Below are 20,911 nucleotides of genomic sequence, written 5' to 3' on the forward strand. Positions count from 1 at the left end.
CCTACAGAGTATCTCAGAGTAGTTTTGTGAAGTGTGCAGTTTTGTCTATATTATGCCTTTTGTAGAGGCAAGTATTGCAATGCAGTGGGAAGACCATCTTTTAAAAAAGAATTGGAGCTTTAATTCCATTTACTGCCTTTGTTGTCCTCTTTTCCATGAAGTTTATGTGCCTGGGAATAAAGAACAAGTAGTGAAATTGAGAATGAAAGGAGAGAACGTATAGAATTACATGCGGAAAGAATCGTGTAATAAAATACTCCTCTAATGGATTAGAATCCTTTCAAAAGGAACACTTTCCTAAAGATAAGACTATTTTGTTCCCATTTTACTTTGACCCCTATCTAATTAGTCACCAAACCCTTTTGATGCTTCCTTTGTGCCGCCTTCTGTGTTCCTTCCTTTCTAAGCTCTGGGTCATTAGAAAACGCCTTTTGGGTTTTCCATGCAGCGTCCTCCACAGTGAAACTTGCACTGTTCCATCTGCCTGTCATCGTCCTCCACTGTCTTCAGTGTATCCTTATAGTTCAGTCTACTTGTTCTTCAGGGGGAGCCCTCAGCTCAAATCCCATGTCCTTCACAAAACCTCCCTTCATTTGACCTGGGAGTGCTTTCTCTCTTCTCTCAACTTCTGTGGCCCTATGGTCATGTGGTCCATTTGACATTAGATGTCCCTTGTCCTCCAGTGTTGTCCAAATCTCGTTTTAAATTTCAGTTTTTAAACCTTTGTCTTTTCAAGTAGATACCTTTTTGATCCTCTGTGGCTCTTAACACAGTGCCTTGTACATGTGTTGAAGTGCAGGAATAGCACCCGTCTTACAGGCTTTATATATGGTGTCTATATGTGTGTATGGTATATGTAAATCTACACATTTTGTTCTGACACTAACTGAATGAATAACTTGACTTTTAATTTTAACCTTGAAGAGAATATATGTGATGCAGACTCTCTTTTTTTGCGGTACACGGGCCTCTCACTGTTGTGGCCTCTCCCGTTGCGGGGCACAGGCTCCAGACGCGCAGGCTCAGCGGCCACGGCCCACAGGCCCAGCCGCTCCGCGGCATGTGGGATCTTCCCGGACCGGGGCACGATCCCATGTCCCCTGCATCGGCAGGCGGACTCGCAACCACTGCGCCATCAGGGAAGCCCTGATGCAGACTCTTTTAAAGGACTTTGGATACCATAGAGCTCGAGGTCTTGAAGTAATGAATTTTTAAAATCTTCTAATAGAAAAACACGCTGTCTCTTTTCACCTTGATTACTGATAGCTTCCACTAGGCCTAAAAATAAAACATGAATTGTTTAAAGTGATTCATTTGACATTGTCAGCTATTCGTTGGAGAAATTACATTGTTCTGGCATTTATTTAGTATTTTGTGGTGGACAGTGTACTTTATCATTTTGATTTTTATAGCACATATCAACAGATATTCATTTTGTTTACCAGTGAAGTTTGGGTCCAAATTCATTTAGTGAAGGAACATTTTTTGTGAATGTCGGCTATATTCCAGACACGCACAACAATGAACAAAACATATGGGCTTTATGTTGGGGTGACTCATTTTCTGGGGGGAAAGACAGACATGTGTATAAATAAGTACAATAATTTGTTACAGATACAATGATAGAAATATCATAAAGACCAAAATCCAGTAATCATAGCCATTCCCATTTGAAAGTATGACACTTAGTAAGCCCTGAATATGCCAGAGAATTCCTAATGCAGTACATGTTAGAATTAACAGAGATAATATAATTGTTTTGTAGAAGTTATAGATACTGTTAATTTCTCCTTTAATAGATCATGAGACAAACCTAATTCAAAATCATACAGTTGGTTCCCATCATAAGATCTAAACATTCTTCAACTTCAGTGACAGTAACTTATTATTTTTGTTTTAGAGGATAGCTTTTTCCCAAGTACCCAGTGCCATGATGGTGTTTAATAATAGACATTAATAGTTTAATTATTAATAATTTAATACTGGAAATATTACTATTTCCAGTTAGATTTAAATTATCATTGGTAATATAGTTAGTTGAAAGCATAAGTAAGTTATTTTAAAAGGGGTCTTAATTAATTATCTAAACCCCTAGACTTACCAAGCTGCATAGGAAAGCAAATGTCATCACAGACTAGGAGTCCTCACTGAGATTATTGGCCCCATTAAGCAGAATTCTCCCAGCACCCCTGTATGCCCATGTACCTGATCCATGGCTTCTGTCAGCTCAGCCATGAGGTTTTCTGTGCAGCTACTCAAGTCCTTCTGTGAATGCCTGTTGGATCAGGACGGGTTGGAAATTATTTCTGACACCTCACCATGAAAGAAGGACGACGATAGAGGTCGATACATTTCACTCCTGCCTGAGGCGAGGACTAGGAGACACTGGTGAATCCACATGGTGTCTTGGGTGTCTTTAAAGAAGAAATGGTTAACTTAGGAGGGCAGAATTTACCAAAAAGAAATTTACCAAAGGTTGTATACATTATTATATATAATGTTTTTAAAGTGGCTTCTATATTCCAGGCAATTTTTATATTGATTTAGTACTCCTAACCCTGAGAGATTGGTAGGATTTTTCTGTTTCCTGACTAAGGCTCAGAGAGCATTATTGAACAGATTGCCATGAGCCTGTCTGCACACCACTGTAAGATGCAGCTTGGCACTTTTTTTTTGGTCATAATTTTTCTTTCCAGCTATGCCCCAGTTCCATTTTCCCATAGTTCACTTACCTACTTGAGACTTCCTGTTTCTCCTCCCGCTGTACCATGCATAGGGTTCTAAATTCCGTATGCTGCAGGAGGGGAATAATGAATCACCTTCTCCTTTATGTGTTAGAATTAAATTTAAAGGAAGAATTCATATTGCTTAGACCTGCCAGTTGCTTGAGGCTTTCTTGTGATATGCTTAGCCCCTTTTTCCTTTGGACAAGACGAGGTTGGGAAGCAGTTGAAAACTGAGGAGTTTGTTGGAAGGGATCAGAAGCTAGGATGAGGAGGAATTAAAGGAATGCTTTAAGAAAACAATATAAGTTTATTTTCTTATTCAAACTATATGAAAATCTATATTTAGTAAACTAGCAATACAGTACTTTAATAGTACCTTGTTTAAGCTGTTTGGCCTTGTCAGCAGAATTTGATAGGGATATTATCAAGTTCTCCATAGCTTTATATTTGATGTCAACACATTAGCTAAGTTACAGTGTATTAGTACCTTCTGCTAATTAATTACAAGTAAAGTGAACTAGGCACTTCCTGCACAGTAGGTAAACGGATCTAAGCAGGAAGATCAGCTAGAAAATCGTCTCCTACAACATGAAGGACTATGTTCAGGTACCTGCAGCTGAACTCGAAAAGCCTTATGAACTGACTTCAGCAAGGGAGTCACCCACATTTCTGTGCCTCAGTAGGTCCAATGACTTTATTTTACGTGTTCTTGTGGTGTTTTTAAGTACAGAATTGTCTTATTTAAAATAGAGTTCTTTCTTTTGTGATTACTGTTACCACTCACTTTCACCTTGTATTACCTTCAGTATGTTATCATTTTATAGAAACCTGAGTAAATTGAAGCTTTCAAATCTAGTTTCATCTGTCTTCTCTATAGTTGGTAAGTTTTCTTGCATAGTAAGTGGTCAAGAAGTTGTTTTTGTTTTGTTTCGTTTGAACCTCCTGGAGAAGCTCACTGTGATTGTTTATTTTCCTCCACGGCAGTGCATTCCTCATCTGTTAGCCAGACTCATTCGTGCAGTCATGTTCATGGGCAGTGGTTTGTGGAGAGCTAAAATGTTTAAATTAATTTAGAAATTGTCTGGTACTTGAATTCAGAGTGGCAGTTACCCTTTCAAGTCATACAGATCTGCTTGGAATCTCAGCTCCTCTCCTTACCGGCTGTATGATATGGGACAAATGGGCCTCCCTTAGCCTCTGTTTCCTTGTTTATCACACAAAGCTGAAAATAGCACCTCAGAGAGCTGCCGTAGGAATAGATGACTGATGCTGTAAAGTACTTAGTGTAGTGCTGCACACATCACGTTCAGAAAATAGCAGTTACCCCGCTGGTTCTCCTCTTGTTATTGAAGGCTTGTTGTGAACCACATATAAAATTTGTTGGATTTTTAGATGATTAATTCTCAGCCAAGGTTTTCACGTTGTTGGCAATACCATCTCAAGGGCCCTCAAGCACCTCTGCTTACCCCGATTATAAGTACTTACAGCGTTACTAGTAATAACTACCATTTTATTGAATGTTTACTGTGTATTACACCCTTAATAAGAACTTCACGTATAGTTTTATTTCATTTTCCCAATAAGTATGAAGAAGGCGTTATTACACCCATTTAACTGATAAGGAAATGTAGGTAAAATAAGAGAAGGTAACGTGCCTTCCTAGGTGGACAGTGAGAGACCTTGGGTTCACCACAGTCTGTGTGACCCCGGAGCCCCTGCCATTTAACCCCATGCTACCTATGTCTTTTTACTCATCTGTCTCTTCCAGTACACCTAAGCTTCCTGAAAGTGGGAACTAGATATTATGTGTATTTCAAGTCCCCATTTTTTGGAAGCCTCTTTAAACTAAAAGCAGTGTATAATATCAGAAAGTGTCAATGTGAGATATAATACCTTACTAAGAATTCTTTCTTACCTATTGAAAATGACATAATTTACCATTCTGACAGGAAACTTGAAGCTTTGGGACTTGTTTTTCAGTTCCATTCTCTCTTTGCCATAATAGCAATTTGAATTTACTATATTTGGCCTTGTATTAGTGACAGCAAAGTATTCATCCTAATCTTCTTATCAGGTTATAAGCTTCTTTCATCATTGCAGTTCCTAGTTCAGTGCCCTGTATAAGTTAATCACTTGATATGTATTTGATTTTAATTTATTTCAGTGTATTAATATTCATCTGAAGTATTTTTATATTAGGTGTAGTTGACACAGAAATAATGACTTTTGCTTACTTGGCTTTTACCCTTGTTTTTCTTTCTAGTAATCTAGCCTGTGTTTTGCTTTTGGACTTTAAAAGGAGTTCAGGTATTTTGGTGTTAGTCTGAAAAAAATTCCCTATTGGACTCTTTGGAATTTTTTCTTCTATTAAAGTAGAAAACATCCTGAACAATGTATAACATTTTACATTATCAGCATGTAGTGCCTATGTATATATTGCTGAATTATTCACTATTTTTTTTTAATAACAAGTTTATGAACTTCTCAAGGGCAGGGATCTTGTCTCTTATACTTTCTTTTATCTGTGGCATCTAGCCACAGATGGTAGCTAGGGACATAGCAGGTGCAGATGAAATATTTGGATGTTGATTGATTTGACCACTAATATCTCTGGGTTTGTGGAAAGAGCATGAGGTTTCAGAGTTAGACATTGGATTCTCACCCAGCCATTGCTGTTGAGTAAGTTACTTGGTCAGTTCTGCTACAGTTTCCACTCTTGTAAAGTAGTAGTGATAATAATACCTAACAGATTTGCTGGAAATGTTAAATAATGTATGCACAGTGCTTTATGATGACTAAAGATGCTGTACATGTCTTAATTCTGTATTGTTTTTATCAATATAATGGCTCCATTCTATGACAAATCTGGACTCAGTCTTATATGTTTTGGCCTGTTGGGCACTTACTTGACGTGGTATATGACTGCATGCATGAGTCATGTATACTTCATGAGCAGAGTGAGGTCTGGAGAAGTTGTCTGTTGAATAATATTACTCAATAAGATAATAGAAGTCTGCTTAAGTCTGCGTTCTCTTAACTTCTAGCTTAAGTGTTCTCTCATACCATATTTTGGTTTCTAAATACATACAAGTGTACACTTACACACAGACACACATACCCCAGTTTCATAAATCATGGGAAGAATTTTATAATGGCTCAAGACCAACATTCCCATTAAGTTATTAGTTTGTAGGACAAGAAAATGGATCCCTCCTACTTACATAGTTCTTTCCAGAGAGTTGATGTGCCTTACCCAAGGTCATGTAGCCATTTAAGTGAAACAATTGGAATGAACCCAAATCTTCTAATCCGAATCCTTGACTCTTTCCAAAATGCCAACAACTGAAAATGTATAGAGCAGCCTTTGAGCATTTTTTGAAATTCCTGGACTTTCCCTCGATGTTGATTCTCCCTCACTATTGTGGTTCCTTTGTATGATGCATCATATAGATGCAGGTGTTAACTGTTTTCACCAGCTACCCTAGGAGCGAACTGCCATTTTAAGACCATTGTAGCTGGAGCTGAGTGGATTGGGCTGGGCAGGAAAAGTGGGGGTGAGGGAGGTAGAGGTAGGGGTAGGGGCTGCAGAGAGTAGTAGGAAATGAGACCAGAAGGGAGGCAAGGTGGGGTACCAGTTGTGTATATCCTTTATAGGATGAATTGGATGGGTTTTACGTGGATGTGCATGCGTGCGTGTACACACACACACACACACACACACACACACACGCCCCAAAACAGTTTGAACAGTTTGGTTTGAAACTTTGGAATAATTAATTAGCATGTTCATTTTGACCTGGTGTCTTTGGGGAGGGGAGGAGAAATTTAACTTTTTCACTTCTTAATTAATAATTGAATTTGCATGCCTTTTTCTATTTCTGGCTCTTTGAACTTTCCCCCTTTATTTTAAATAAGCCATAAATATTCAGAAACTTGAATTTCTAGGTCAGTTTACAATACGACTAACTGTACTTGGTGATTTTATTCTTTTTGAACAGGAGTGTGTTGCTGCTGTTCTGCTTTGCGTCCTCGCTACAAACGCCTGGTGGACAACATATTCCCTGAAGATCCAAAAGTAATTTGATCTACACCTACTGATCCTTCTCTTTGCTGACCCATCCTTCCCCCCTGCTGACCTCCCTAAAGGTTTCCCTAATTTCATTTCTCTACTTTTACTCCCAAATCTCATCATGTACACTACTATTTTTATACTACTCTGTTTTTTTAACCTTTAAATGATCCATGCTTGCTTGTCTGACTTTCAGATTCTTTTCTTAGATTAAAGCATAAATTCAGAATGATGGACGGATGATGTTCTTTAGTCTGTATAGTTCCTAAATTTAAGTAATACTCACTTACCAAAAATTTATGAACTAGTGTCAGATCATTTGTATGAAATGCCAAGAGCACAACTGTGAATACAGACTTGGTCTTCTGCTCTCACCAAGCTCCTAGACAAGTAAATTGGCAATTACAATATTGTGTGAAAGGATATGCTATGATAGAGAAATAAGTACAGGGTACTGCTGGAGTAGGTAGGAATGATATCTAATCTGGGCTTGGGAGAAGAAAGGCCTGAAGGAAATGAAATCTAGGCTAAGATCCAAAGAATAAATAGGGTTGGCCACACAATTTTCAGAAGAGAATTGAGAAGTAAAGGGAGAATATTCCAGGCAGAGTTTGTTCTCTTTTTACTTAAGTGCTTTTTAATTTTTTATAAAAGTTACTTTATTGTGGAAGACGACTGGTTTCAAAGCAGTTGTCTTTGATTGATTTTGTTTGACACTGTCTTAAATTTTCCAAGACTCCTTTAGTGTAGTGTTAAATGGATAGGAACAAAAAAGTGTTACATGGGTTTGATTTCCAGAAGTTGCTTTATTTTAAAATGTAGCCAACCCTAGAAACATTTTGGTTATCTTGATATTAATTTATGAGATACACCTCATTTTTAATCAAATCTGATTTAAATATCCAGCTATTTGTAGGAGGCCTATCAATTAAATATTTTGGCTGCGTGATATCCTGGATAATTTATGGCATATAAATAACTCTAAGATGTGGTACCTGCCTTTAAGCAGCTTTCCATCCATTTGACTGATATAAAGCGAAAGCATACTAAATATTAAATCACAATGCATAAATCATTAAGAAAAATGTTAAGTAAAACAGGTGGTAAAGTTTCTGCCCTTATATCAGGGAGGTATCACATGGGTTGGCAATCTCTGTGAAGCATTCTCAGAAGAAATGTAATTTGCTGAACTCTGAAGGATGTACACCATCTGGAGAAGCAAAGATTAGTCTCTTTATTGCCGGCAAGAGAAAAATCATGGTAAAGTAAGAGATACATTTGCGAGCAAGAGCCTTCAAATGAAGGTGCCTATAGCCTAATTGAAGTGTAATGAGTGATAATTGTACACAATTCCTGATTGGAAGTTTCAGAAGTATCATTTAATAGACTGAATATTCAGATCATTTCCTTAAGGAATCTGGAACATATGATTACTGAAGATAAGGTGGAGCGCAGATTAGGGAGGAATGTGAATGACAGACAAGGCACCTACTTTATCCCCTGTAACTTACAGGCAGTGAGGGAGCTTTGAACACTTTTGATCATGGGAGTGGTGGCAGGTAAATTAGAGAATGGTTACAGAAAGAATCTTTAGTTTTGCCAAGTATTTAGTTAAGATTTACTTAAATAGCAATCTGTAAAATAAGGTTTAAGGAAAAGATTTACATGAACCTTGCATACATATGGCAACCATAAACCTAATTGACTACATTTCTTATTTTTAATTTATTAAACGAACAAATCTTGTGGTATATCCAAAACACGTCCAACAGTAGGTACCCAGAGTGCAGAGGTCTACATGTCATAGTCTCTGCCTTCAAAGAGTGCTCTAATGAGGGGAACAAATAACCAAACATTTTCTTATAATTACTAAAATATATTCTATTCCTTACATACTATATGCAGTTAATTGAGCTATTTTTATGTAAAGGAAGGTGTTAGAATAATCCATTGCTTGTGAAAGCATATTTAAATGCTTTTCCTAAATGGGGCATTTATTTAACTTTTTGAAAATTCTACATATCCAGAATGGTGATTAGCTCTTAAGAGGCTATATCCAGGAAGGTTCAGCATAAATATGGATTAATTACCAATCCAAAAAGGGGAAATGTTAAGCAGGCAACACTTAGAAATACAAAAAATAAGCATGAAAATATAAATATAACCTATTTCACTTGTTTTTTTTATTTTTATTTTTAGGATGGCCTTGTTAAAGCTGATATGGAGAAATTGACATTTTATGCTGTATCTGCTCCAGAGAAACTGGATCGAATTGGTTCTTACCTGGCAGAAAGGTTGAGCAGGGATGTTGTCAGACATCGTTCTGGGTAAGGAAACTAATTGCTGCTAATATAGTATCTTTGGAAAATTCTTCCTAGGCTAAATCATCCTATAAATTATTTTGCCATCTAGTCAGGGAAAGATAACATATGGAGAATAAAACATTGTAATATCATATAAGGAAATGTGTAATACCGAATAGATCCTGTAGCTTTTATTACTTTCCTGGTGGTCAGGTTTAAGAGTAAACTCATGTTACTTAACAGAGTTGTTTAAGTATCCATTAATTTTTAAGACTTTCCTAATGGAAATAGTAGAAATTGATTCCCTTAGTCTGTCAGCACAGTACTGTAATTTAAAAATCAGTCTCAAAATTGAAAACTATCAGAAATTCTGTTAACGAACTGATTTTTATCACAGCTCCAGTTTTACCTATCAGAGGAGCAATAAAAGAGAGCTATGTTAGGCTTAAGGTTCAGAATATGTAAGCATGCTGATTTGACCTGTGCTAGCTATACATCTACCTACAAATAAAAGTCTGCCATCTTAATCCATTCTCTGTGCTTGAACAGCAGTAAGTTTGCAATTTGGTTTATAAATACTTTTCCATATTGTCATTTTATGATACTAATTTCTTAGAGTGTTCCTTTCTCCAAGTGCTATACTGGCTTTCTCTACTTCTGCATTGTTACCATTTAGAGCATTTGATACAAATGTGAGTCTTGATACAAGTAGTTTTTATAGTTGACTGTTCAAGCAAAGTTATCTGAAGTCTGAATTTTAATTTTTAGTACAAGCTTTAAAATCTGATGAATTATATGGTAAAATGTATGATACCTTTCCTTATAATATTGCTGATACTGTTTTATATACTCATATTTACAAATACAAATAGACTGTGTTAGAAATTTAGGCACATTTCTTATAATAACTTTTGGGTTGGATGCAAAGAAATGTGGTTAAAAGCCTGGAAAATGGAGAATATTTGTGTTTACAAAAAAATTCACATGAAGGTAATGTTAAAGAAACTCTGGGAGAGTTTTTGGTGAGCAGGAGAAAGTGGGATAGTACAGTATAGTTTCTGCATACTTCCACATGAGGATTATTTTATAATCTCAAGATCATTTGTGTTGTGTGAATATTAGGATCTCACTTAGAAGCTGCTAAATTTGCCTTTCTGTGTTCTGTGCATTTAAATAAACTTATTTTAATTATCCCTATGAAAGTGATTAGGAGAATTAAGAGAGCTGGAGATGTGTTGACATTATGTTTCTCTTATATTTAGGTATGTTTTAATTGCTATGGAGGCATTGGACCAACTTCTTATGGCCTGCCATTCTCAAAGCATCAAGCCATTTGTAGAAAGCTTTCTTCATATGGTAGCAAAGCTGCTGGAATCAGGGGAACCAAAGCTTCAAGTTCTTGGAACAAATTCTGTGAGTAAAACTATTCTCTAATTTTAAGTTTAATTAGCATAACTCGGATTAACTCGTTTTAGAGTGTGTATCTGGTAGAAGCAGATGCTCTGGTCAGGGCATTTGGACAACCAGTACAGTGGTAGATGATTAGAACATTTTGTCTCTAGCTTTTATTGTCGCTGCTTTTGAAATCTGGGATGTTAACCAATCATAAGGAACAACAGAAACTCAGTTGGCCATAAATGGAAGGCTTTTCTTTTCCCCCCAGGCCTTCTTACACTACTTCTGAACTATTTCTGCTAACAGCATTCATTTTCTTTTATCCGGAACCATAGTTTGTTAAACGTGTGGGGTTGGGGAAGGCATATCTAATAAAGAAAATAAAATACAGTGATAACCTTTCTCCTCTTGTCTTTAGTTTCATTGTATAACCTTCAGTCTTTCAGTTCCAACTTCATCTCTGAGGAAGCTTTCAGGCATTCAACCAATCTATATGTTCCCATCCAGATTTTTATCAACAAATAACAGAGTCATATACTACCTGCTATTGTTTATAGATAACTGTTTTGTGGTTAGGAAGCATAGGGGGTGACTGACAGCATGGATTCTAGGGTTTGACTGCCTTTCTTTGAATTATGCCTATGACACTTTCTAGCTGTGTATCTTGGGCAAGTTACTTAACCTCTCCTTGTCTTAGTTTTTCATCTGTGAAATGAGGATAATAATAGTACTGATCTTGGTACTCCTGTTGTGTGATATGAGTTAATACAAATAAAGTTCTTAGAGCAGTGTTTGGCACTGTTAGTTATTGTTGGTAGCAATATAATGTTTTTCTCTTTTTGAAGCAAGAGTATGTAAATAAAATCCTCATTAAAAAGCCCTTAATATGATTTTGTCCATTTGTTTCAGAGGGAAAGTATTGGCTATTTCCAAGTGCAGTTAGGTGGTGTGACAGGCTCCATTTCTGGCAACATAGCTACTTATGCTTGTCCTATTTCCTTTACATTTAGGTGAGGAAAGTTTAGGGGAAATTTTTTTTTAAATTTTATTGAAGTATAGTTGATTTACAGTGTTGTGTTAATTTCTGCTGTACAGCATAGTGATTCAGTATATATATACACATACACATAAATATTCTTTTTCATATTCTTTTCCATTATGGTTTATCACAGGATATTGAATATAGTTCCCTGTGCTATACAGTAGGACCTTGTTTATCCATCCTATATATTAGGGGAAGTGTTTTAATGGTTGTGGGGGAAGGAGTTTCAGTGTAAATCTCCAGACGTTTCTTTACTTCAAGCCAGCAATGCCATTAGAATTCCTTTAATGACTCATTTGGGAAAAAGACAAAATTCTCCAGTTACCTACTTTGATTTGAATGAATTGTATTAAATGAAATGCTGTATTATCTTGACCAACATTATTTATATAGTATTCCCTGGAAGTCTGATTTTAATTTCTTAGTGGTGCTAAGTTGTCAAACATTGAAAATTGAATATTAAAAAAATACTGTCAAATATGACTGGTACTGATTTAGTACTTTTGTATTTATTAGTGGTCTTTGTACATTTTATTTTAATTTGTTGACATTTGCCACTTTGTGCTGATGCTGACTCAGTGTAACAGTACAGGATTTATTCAGGTTCTCCTTTGTTTCAGAAATTGTGCTAGGTACGTTTTATTTTTACCCTTTTTTAAAATTGTGAGCTATTTCAAATATAGAAAAGTATAGAGAATAATATAGCATACCCACATAAACGCAGATTCAGGCAAGAAAATTGTTAAGTAGTTAATATATCAATAAATGATAATACATAATTATTGTTATAAATAATAATACATAATAGTAATAAATGTTAACACTCTGCAACATTGGTTCATGTTTTTTAAAAGAAATAATATAGTATATGTTAGATACTTCATATACATTATGTCATTTAATTCTCACAAAAACCCTTCAAGCTTAGAAGTATTATTCCCATTTTACAGATGAGGAATTGAAGCTAAATAACATATCCAAAGACATAGTGAAATAATAGTGTTATTATATAACAGGGATTCAGTGCTAGGCCTTTCCTACTCCCAAGCTTGTGTTATATAAATACACTGTCATTTTTGTGGATTAAAATCTAGGAAAAGCAGAGGTTACTTTCCTTTTTTTCTTCCTCTTGTATTCAATTGATCCATCTCACTTTTCTGAAGCCTATTGCTAATCTTAACCTTTTCTTTAACTATTGTTGACAGTTGTCCATAGGGCCCAGTCATTTAAACCATTCACTACACTAAAGCAGTGATTCTCAACCAGAGACAGTTCTCCCCCCTCACTAACCCTCACTGGACGTTTGGCAGTGTCTGGAGACGTTTTTGATTTTTCACACCTGGGGCTGGGGGAGTGCTAGTGCTATCTAGGATGCTGGGCGTGCTGCTAAACATGCTATACGTAATGCACAGGACAGTCCCCACGACAAAGTTTATTGGGTCGAAAACTTAATAGTGCTTACTGTGAGAAACTACATCTAAGATCACAATGCTGCTGCCTTTTGTTGTACCTTTTAAAACATGTCTAGCTGTTCACTTAATTTTTTTTTTTATTGGAGCATAATTGCTCTACAATGTTGTGTTAGTTTCTGCTGTATGACGAAGTGAATCAGCTATATGTATACATATATCCCCTCCCTCTTGGACCTCCCTCCCACTCCCACACCTATCTGGGTCATCACAGAGCACCGAGCTGAGAGGGGGAGAAAGTAGCAAGGCCTTGTGCTAACTTTTGTTTGGTTCTCATTTGAACTTCTCAACAGCCCTGTAAGTTAAATATTCCATTTCACGGGCCACATATTTTGTTAGTAAATCCAGGATCCAAATCCAGAGCCATCTAACAGAATCCATTCCTAATCTCTGTGCCATACTGTCTCATTTTTTTTCCACTCCTATGTATGATAAGAAGTCAATAATGATAATACCTTTCTTTTTATTGATTTTTCTTAGCACAGGGTATATAGGTTTAGAATTTGTTAGAGAGCTCCCAGAGTTACAGGAATTAGAAGAGCTTTTCCATAAAATTGGGAAGGACGATAATATTTTATGCATTTCCCTGGAACATAGCCGCACATGTTTTATCCTGTTCTTTATGCCAAAGGGCGATAGGAGATGCTTCTGTAAATGATCACTCAGATTGTACTTGAGTATTTGTGACTTTCAATAAGTGAAAAGAGAATAAAGTTTCTCCTAAAAATTTTCTAGAACATTTAACATTTTAATGGCCAAATTTTAAAATTTCTGATTAATTTTTTTCTAATTTAATATGTGATTTTTGGTAGCAAGTTTGGAAAATGCAAGAAAATATGAAAGAGTAAACAAGTTAAAGATACCTGTAATTTCAGTATCCAGAAGTAGTCCTTTAATATTTTAATTTCTTTTTAAAATATATTTTAGAAAATGGGGAACATACTGTATATACACTTGTATGTGTTTTTATCATTTACATTTTTTGAGCATTTCCTGGTGTCATTCAAAGTTTCTTTTTATGAAAAATACAAATATTTGGCTTAATATTTTCTGAAACTCTTCATATGGTCAGTGTGTAGTATGGGAATCTTGAAAACTGGAATCAAACCCCTGAACTGTAATGCCAGTTTCACCATTTACTCACGGTGTCATTTTGGGCAAGCAATTTAACTTCTGAATATCAGTGTTCCTGTCTGTAAAATGGGGATAATGACACATTCTTTACAGGATTGTAGGAATGATTAAATAAGAACTCATGTGAAAACACCTAGTACAGAATATGGTACAGAGTAGGTAATGAATGTCAGTTTCATCTCTACCAGGTGTGGTATTTGTGGTCTTTTTCTAGATAATATGAATCATATGAAATTATAATTTAAAACAGATGACTTGGCTCTGGCTGAATTAATTTAAAATATTTTTAGTATCATAATTTTATTTGTTCAAATTTATTCTATGCTTACTTTAGTTTTGTTTCCAGGACAGCTTTAGGCTATTTTAGAAGTAATAAATTACTGAATAAATGAGAAAGCAAATAAGAAAAAAAGAGTACATATTAAGGAATCATATGGCTAGGTCTGTGACTCATGTAGGATATTTAAAATTTCCTAAACATATGGATATCTCTCTTTTTTTAATCTTTAGAAAAAAGAGGTAGAATAAATTTTACCATCTCAGTATTTTTTCTTCTATATTGAGTTGGTTTTCTTCAGTTTAGGGCCCTTTTTTCTTGTCCCGTCTCATTTGTATAAGTATTATTCATTCATGTGTTATGTAACAACTGTCAAGATTTCCTACCCGAGATTTAAGAAATAAAATTCCCTGAAGGTTTGGACCTGACTGAGGTTGTCATGGAAACACTGTCAGCATCCAGGAAATGCAGAAGAGCTTTAGAATGAGAGCTCTTGAGAGAGTGGGCTCACTCAAAAGAGACTGCATCACCAAGTTGTATTTGATGTTTATAATGCTATATTCTTGATTAGGTAAAGTTCATTATCAAAAACTTCCTTTCATATATATGTGGCATTTGTGATATTTCATATTTCGTTTGCTTTTTACTTGGATATTTCTTGTTGATGTAACAAATAATGAATGAAAATAAATGTGTTTGTTCCACACTGTCAAAAAGGTGATAATACATCTTATTGTTATTTTTTTAGTTTGTCAAATTTGCAAATATTGAAGAAGACACACCATCCTATCACAGACGTTATGATTTTTTTGTATCTCGCTTCAGTGCCATGTGTCACTCCTGTGATAGTGATCCAGAAACACGAACAGAGTATGTATTGTTTTATGGTTTATAGTCTTGGAGTTATTTATTGATGAATATTGTATTTATATATTACATAATGATCACCAAAGGAGATGGGAAAATATATGCTTTATTCCTGAAGTACAACTTTTCACTCCTGTTAGAAGAACTGACTAAAGCAGCAAAATTGAGAGTGGTTTCCTAACTCAGTCAGAATAAAATGCAAAGTCTTTACTGTAACCCAGAATGCTCTTTAATGCTCACCATACCCCAGTGTTAGATCCTGTCATTTCTTCTTCCTTTCACTCTGATCTAGTACATGGGTCTCCTCGCTTGCTTGAATACATGAGGCACACTTCTCCCAGGGCCTTTGGACTGAGTGGTCTTTCGGCCTTACCTCACTTTGTTCAGATTTCTGCTCAGATGTCACCTTATCATGAGAATCCTCCCTCAGCCATCTTTTATTTATTAATATCAACCCTCCCATCCCACTCCCAGTTAAACTTTGTCTTCTCATATCTTGTCTGTTGTCTCTCCTCTATGGAAGATGAACTCCAGGAGGGCAAGGGTTTTGTTTTGAGGACTGCTGTATCACTAGTACTTTGAATATTGCTGAGCACATTACCAGCTCTCAATAAGCACTTTTTGAATGAATACATACATAAATTGAATGAATGAATGACTGTATGTTACGGGATCATTGTCTGACTGAGGTTGTCATGACAACTGATTTTGGCATTTTTAAACATTTCTTCTAGATACATCCTAGTAATAATCTAGAATCAAATACTTATCTGCAAACACAATCGATAGATTGACATGTATATGAAAGTTAAAAATTGAATTCAAAATGACCCTGGTAAATGTAGTTTGAGCTTTACCATAATACACCTAAAAAGAAAGAAACTAACCCAAATTCAGAGTGTTGTCATGAGCAGTCGATAGTCAAGATTGAGCATGTTTTGTGATTTTTACTTTTCTTTTAAAATAAAGGAATATACAGAAATGTAACTAGTTAGATTTAAGTATGCAAGCTACAGTGTTGCTTTACACAAAACCAAATGTAAACGTTACTTAACTTGGAGAAAGAAAGCTGAGCGGTAATGTAATAGTTTCAGATATGATTTATTTCTGTCTGAGATGCTGTTAGTATAATTTTTCCTTGGTATACTATAGGCCATTTAGGATCCTGATGTTATTCCTTTAGTACGGGTGTAAAGCCTTATAGAAAAATAGAGACAACTATAACTATCTTATAATAATAAATTTCCTGTTTCTCCCAATCACTGCTAAAGTCTCTTTTTCTCCCTAAAGGATATTCAAAAAATGTTTTATAAAACTGTTCCCTGTTCTCGGAAGCTGGTATTCACTTGCTTTTGGGGCAAAAAGGTATAAAAATTAGCTAAATAAAATGGCATGTTTTGTTCAAAGTTGTAACAATTTTGTTTTCTTTTAAAATACAGAAAATAATCCAGAAGATAGGGGGTTTTTTTGTTTGTTTGTTTAGTTTGTTCATGTAGGCATTTCCCAATTTTTGGTTGAGGTGGTGAATTTCACATATAAACCAATGTAGGTGAAAAGTGTTTATGATATTATAGTACCTATGAAAGGATGCATTTTAAAAATTCAAAACTTTTACATAGGTATCTGATTTTTAGGTTTTAGCACCCCCTGGTGAAAAAATCTTGTCTTTTGAACATGTATTTTCGAAACATTTTTCAACTTACAAAAAAGAAACTTGAAATTTTCTGTACACAAATGAAAGGTGGTACTTTGTCTTAATTCTTTATTATATAATATTTGATATTCCAAAATAACACTTCATTTGAATCACTGTGAAACAAATGAGTAAACTAAAATGCTTTAAGATACTTAGAGGGCTTGATTTTTTTTTTCTGCTTCGTTTTTAGTAAAAGCCCTTTTGGTTTTCTTCAGGACTATTTATATTCCTTCTAAGGTTCTAACTTAGATAATTATTATAAATCCCTCTATTTTTAGCAATACACTGTCAAATAAAACTTAGGGGGCATGGCCAGTAGGAAATGGGGCTGATAACTGTTAAGATTTTCTTAAAATATTTGACTTGCAAATACTACCTTTGTAGTAATGTTAGGCTTGCCCATTTGTGATAGCTGCAGAAGAGATTTTCAGGACTTCTTTTTGTTGTAGAAAGCAGCATGAATAAGCCACAGCTTTGTAAAAGGCAAGATTTGTCTCCTAGTTCACTTTCTCACCTGTTCAGTGTCATGTTACCGCCGTATCCCATGCTCCACCTGCTACTACTGAATGTCTGCATTACTTCCCAATGGGTTTCCAAGGAGTATCACCCCCTTCCCCACATCTTCCATTCTCTAACCCTATTCGCAGCTTTTGGAAACAGTGCTGGGTAAGCTGAGTAAACTTCTAATGGTGACTATTTCAGGTAGTAACAAAAAAGGAGGGTAAATAACAATCAAATTTGGCCAGAATGAAGGTGTTTCGGGGCAGAGGGGCTACCGTGTTAGCTCTTCTCACGAGATTGTTCTTCCCCAGATTTTATGTACTGTTTTCTAGTTACCTTTCTTCTCATCCTTGAACTGATAGATTTTATTTTTAAAGAAGAATGAGGAAGCGCTTGAGGAAGTTGAGGGCTGTGAATTGGGAAGGGAGGATAAGGCAGCATTCTCTCACAGTATGGATAAATATGGATAAATTTTAAGTCCCATATGCACACAGTAATGTATATATACATCAGGACACACGGATGTATATGTGTATATGTATACGGCTCAGGTTATTGGCACTGCATTTTGATAGTTCTCCTTTGTCATACCTTTTAAGGAACCAGCCTCTTCTTCCATCTAGGTGGACTAAGGGAGGTGAGAGGTTCTCAGGGAGAAACAGTGCATGAAAAGTCTGCGGACGCATTAAGGGTGTTCAGGAACAGTGAAATCCTGTTCTCACTCAGCTGCTGAGACTTCTAGGCAAGAAATGGGAGAGAATCGGGTCCACGTTGGTTTGAATTATTATCATCCACTTAGGAAAACGTAATTTTGTTTTTCATTTTTTTATACTGAAGTATAGTTGATTTACAGTGTTGTGTTAATTTCTACTGTACAGCCAAGTGATTCAGTTACACATATACATGCATTCTTTTTAATATTCCTTTCCATCATGGTTTATCACAGGATATTGAATAAAGTTCCCTGTGCTATACAGTAGCACATTGTTTATCCATTCTATATATAATAGTTTGCATCTGTTAATCCCAAACTCCCCATCCATCCCTCCCCACCCAGCTTGGCAACCACAAGTCTGTTCTCTATATCTGTGAGTCTGTTTCTGTTTCGTAGATAAGTTCATTTGTGTCATATTTTAGATTCCACATATAAGTGACATCATATGGTATTTGTCTTTCTCTTTCTGACTTAGTTCACTTAGTATGATAATCTCTAGGTCCATCCATGTTGCTGCAAATGCTATTATTTTATTCTTTTTTATGGCTGAGTAGAGTATTCCATGGTATGTATATACCACGTCTTCTTTATCCATTCATCTGTCAATGGACATTTAGGCTGTTTCCATGTCTTGGCTATTGTAAATAGTGCTGCATTGAACATTAGGGTGCATATATCTTTTCAAATTATAGTCTTCTCCAGACACGTGCCCAGAAGTGGGATTGCTGGATTATACGGCAGCTCTATTTTTAGTTTTTTGAGGAGCTCCTATACTGTTTTCCGTAGTGGCCATACCAATTTACATTCCCACCAACAGTGTAGGAGGGTTCTCTTTTCTCCACTGCCTCTCCACCATTTGTTATTTGTAGACTTTTTGATGATGCCCATTCTAACTGGTGTGAGGTGATACCTCATTGTACTTGTAATTTGTGTTTCTCTAATAGTTAGTGACGTTGAGCATCTTTTCATGTGCCTATTGGCCATCTGTATGTCTTCTTTGGAGAAATGTCTGTTTAGGTCTTCTGCCCGTTTTTTGATTGGGTTGTTTTTTCATTACTGAGTTGTATGAGCTGTTCGAATATTTTGGAAATTAAGCCCTTGTTAGTTGTATCATTTGCAGATATTTTCTCCCAGTCCATAGGTTGTCTTTTTGTTTTGTTTATGGTTTCCTTTGCTGTGCAAAAGCTTATAAGTTTGATTAGGTCCCATTTGTTTATTTTTGGTTTTGTTTCTATTGCCTTGGGAGACTGACCTAAGAAAACATTGGTACGATTTATGTCAGAGAATGTAGGAGAACCTAATTCCTTTGATTAAATTATTTTTTATTGAAAACTGATACAGACAAAATATGTCTATAAAAGTCTTTTTTAACTTTAAATGTTGATTGTAAAAAGATGGTATTAAAAGTAAGCCTCGGGCTTCCCTGGTGGCACAGTGGTTAAGAATCCACCTGCCAATGCAGGGGACACAGGTTTGAGCCCTGGTCCGGGAAGATCCCACATGCTGCAGAGCAGCTAAGCCACAAGTGCTGAGCCTGCTCTCTAGAGCCCGCAAGCCACAAGTACTGAGCCCACGCACCTAGGGCATGTGCTCCACAATAAGAGAAGCCACCGCAATGAGAAGCCCGCGCACCGCAATGAAGAGTAGCCCCCGCTCACCACAACTAGAGAAAGCCCGCATATAGCAATGAAGATCCAATGCAGCCAAAAATAAATAAATAAATAAATATATTTATTTTTTAAAAAAGTAAGCCTCTTTTGGAACTGCCATATCTCTGTCCATCTTAGATTTTTGAGATTTTTATTTCTTAGACTTACTGTATGTTATTTTTATTGTCTCAAGATAACTATTTATTTGACATCCATTCTCTTAGTTAAGTAAGCAGACTTGTTTAAATAGCTTTTTTTCATGACTCAGTTTTTTTTCTTCTTTTTTATAGAATCCGAATTGCTGGAATCAGAGGTATTCAAGGTGTGGTTCGCAAAACAGTTAATGATGAACTTCGGGCTACCATTTGGGAACCCCAGCATATGGATAAAATTGTTCCATCCCTGCTGTTTAACATGCAAAAGATAGAAGAGGTTGACAGGTATTGAATAAAGATGTTAGGGCTGGGGCTGTGTTACTTTAATATGTGTGTATGTGTGCTCGCTTGCTAGAGTAAGAACGTTTGTCTTTAGTGTTATGTATATAGTAGTCCCGTAAACTTGAGCAAGTTTAAATATGTATCCTTTCTGAAAAAACATCAGCTTCAGTCGTCAAATTAGACTGAGCAGACAGATTTTGACTCAGACACTTACGCTTTTATTTCTTTTAGAATAAATTTTCACTTTACTTTCTGCTTATTATTGGGCATCCACATTGCTATTTGAATTAATACTACTTAAAGCTGCCAAGTGTAAGAAATAGAGATTATAAACTGAACTTCTGTTATTCTTTAGAGATCCAGCATGCTTTTTCGTAGGGAGTTAGTACTAATCAAAATAGTAATAATAATAGCAGCTACTATTCACTGTATATATATTTTTCAACAGAAATACTAGACTATTTATATCTTATTTATTCTTCTAAGATATTTTGGCATGGAATATTGTTTTGGGGTGTATGCTGATTTCTTCCCCCCACCCACCCCAGTAACCTGTTGAACTTAGAATTCTGTACTTTATTCTCTTTTTTCAAATGCCATAAGCATGCTTTCCTCCCCAGTTTCTGTTGCC

At 35.8% G+C, this 20,911-nt stretch overlaps 1 protein-coding gene across 2 annotated transcripts in view; it reads left to right on the forward strand.

Annotated features, from left to right (window-relative positions):
• EFR3A (EFR3 homolog A) overlaps positions 1-20,911 on the forward strand; it is a 99,171-nt gene that overhangs the window by 30,425 nt on the left and 47,835 nt on the right. The window contains exons 2-6 of one of the 2 annotated variants that reach the window (XM_007447989.1): positions 6,725-6,801; positions 8,995-9,122; positions 10,361-10,511; positions 15,164-15,285; positions 20,134-20,283. In XM_007447989.1, coding sequence (XP_007448051.1) covers positions 6,725-6,801; positions 8,995-9,122; positions 10,361-10,511; positions 15,164-15,285; positions 20,134-20,283 — 628 coding nt within the window. Of the gene's footprint in view, positions 1-6,724; positions 6,802-8,994; positions 9,123-10,360; positions 10,512-15,163; positions 15,286-20,133; positions 20,284-20,911 lie in introns of those variants that run through there. The other variant, XM_007447990.1, reaches the window with a different exon arrangement.

The sequence above is a fragment of the Lipotes vexillifer genome, unplaced genomic scaffold, assembly GCF_000442215.2.
Source record: "Lipotes vexillifer unplaced genomic scaffold, Lipotes_vexillifer_v1.1 scaffold796, whole genome shotgun sequence".
Taxonomy (NCBI): Eukaryota; Metazoa; Chordata; class Mammalia; order Artiodactyla; family Lipotidae; genus Lipotes; species Lipotes vexillifer.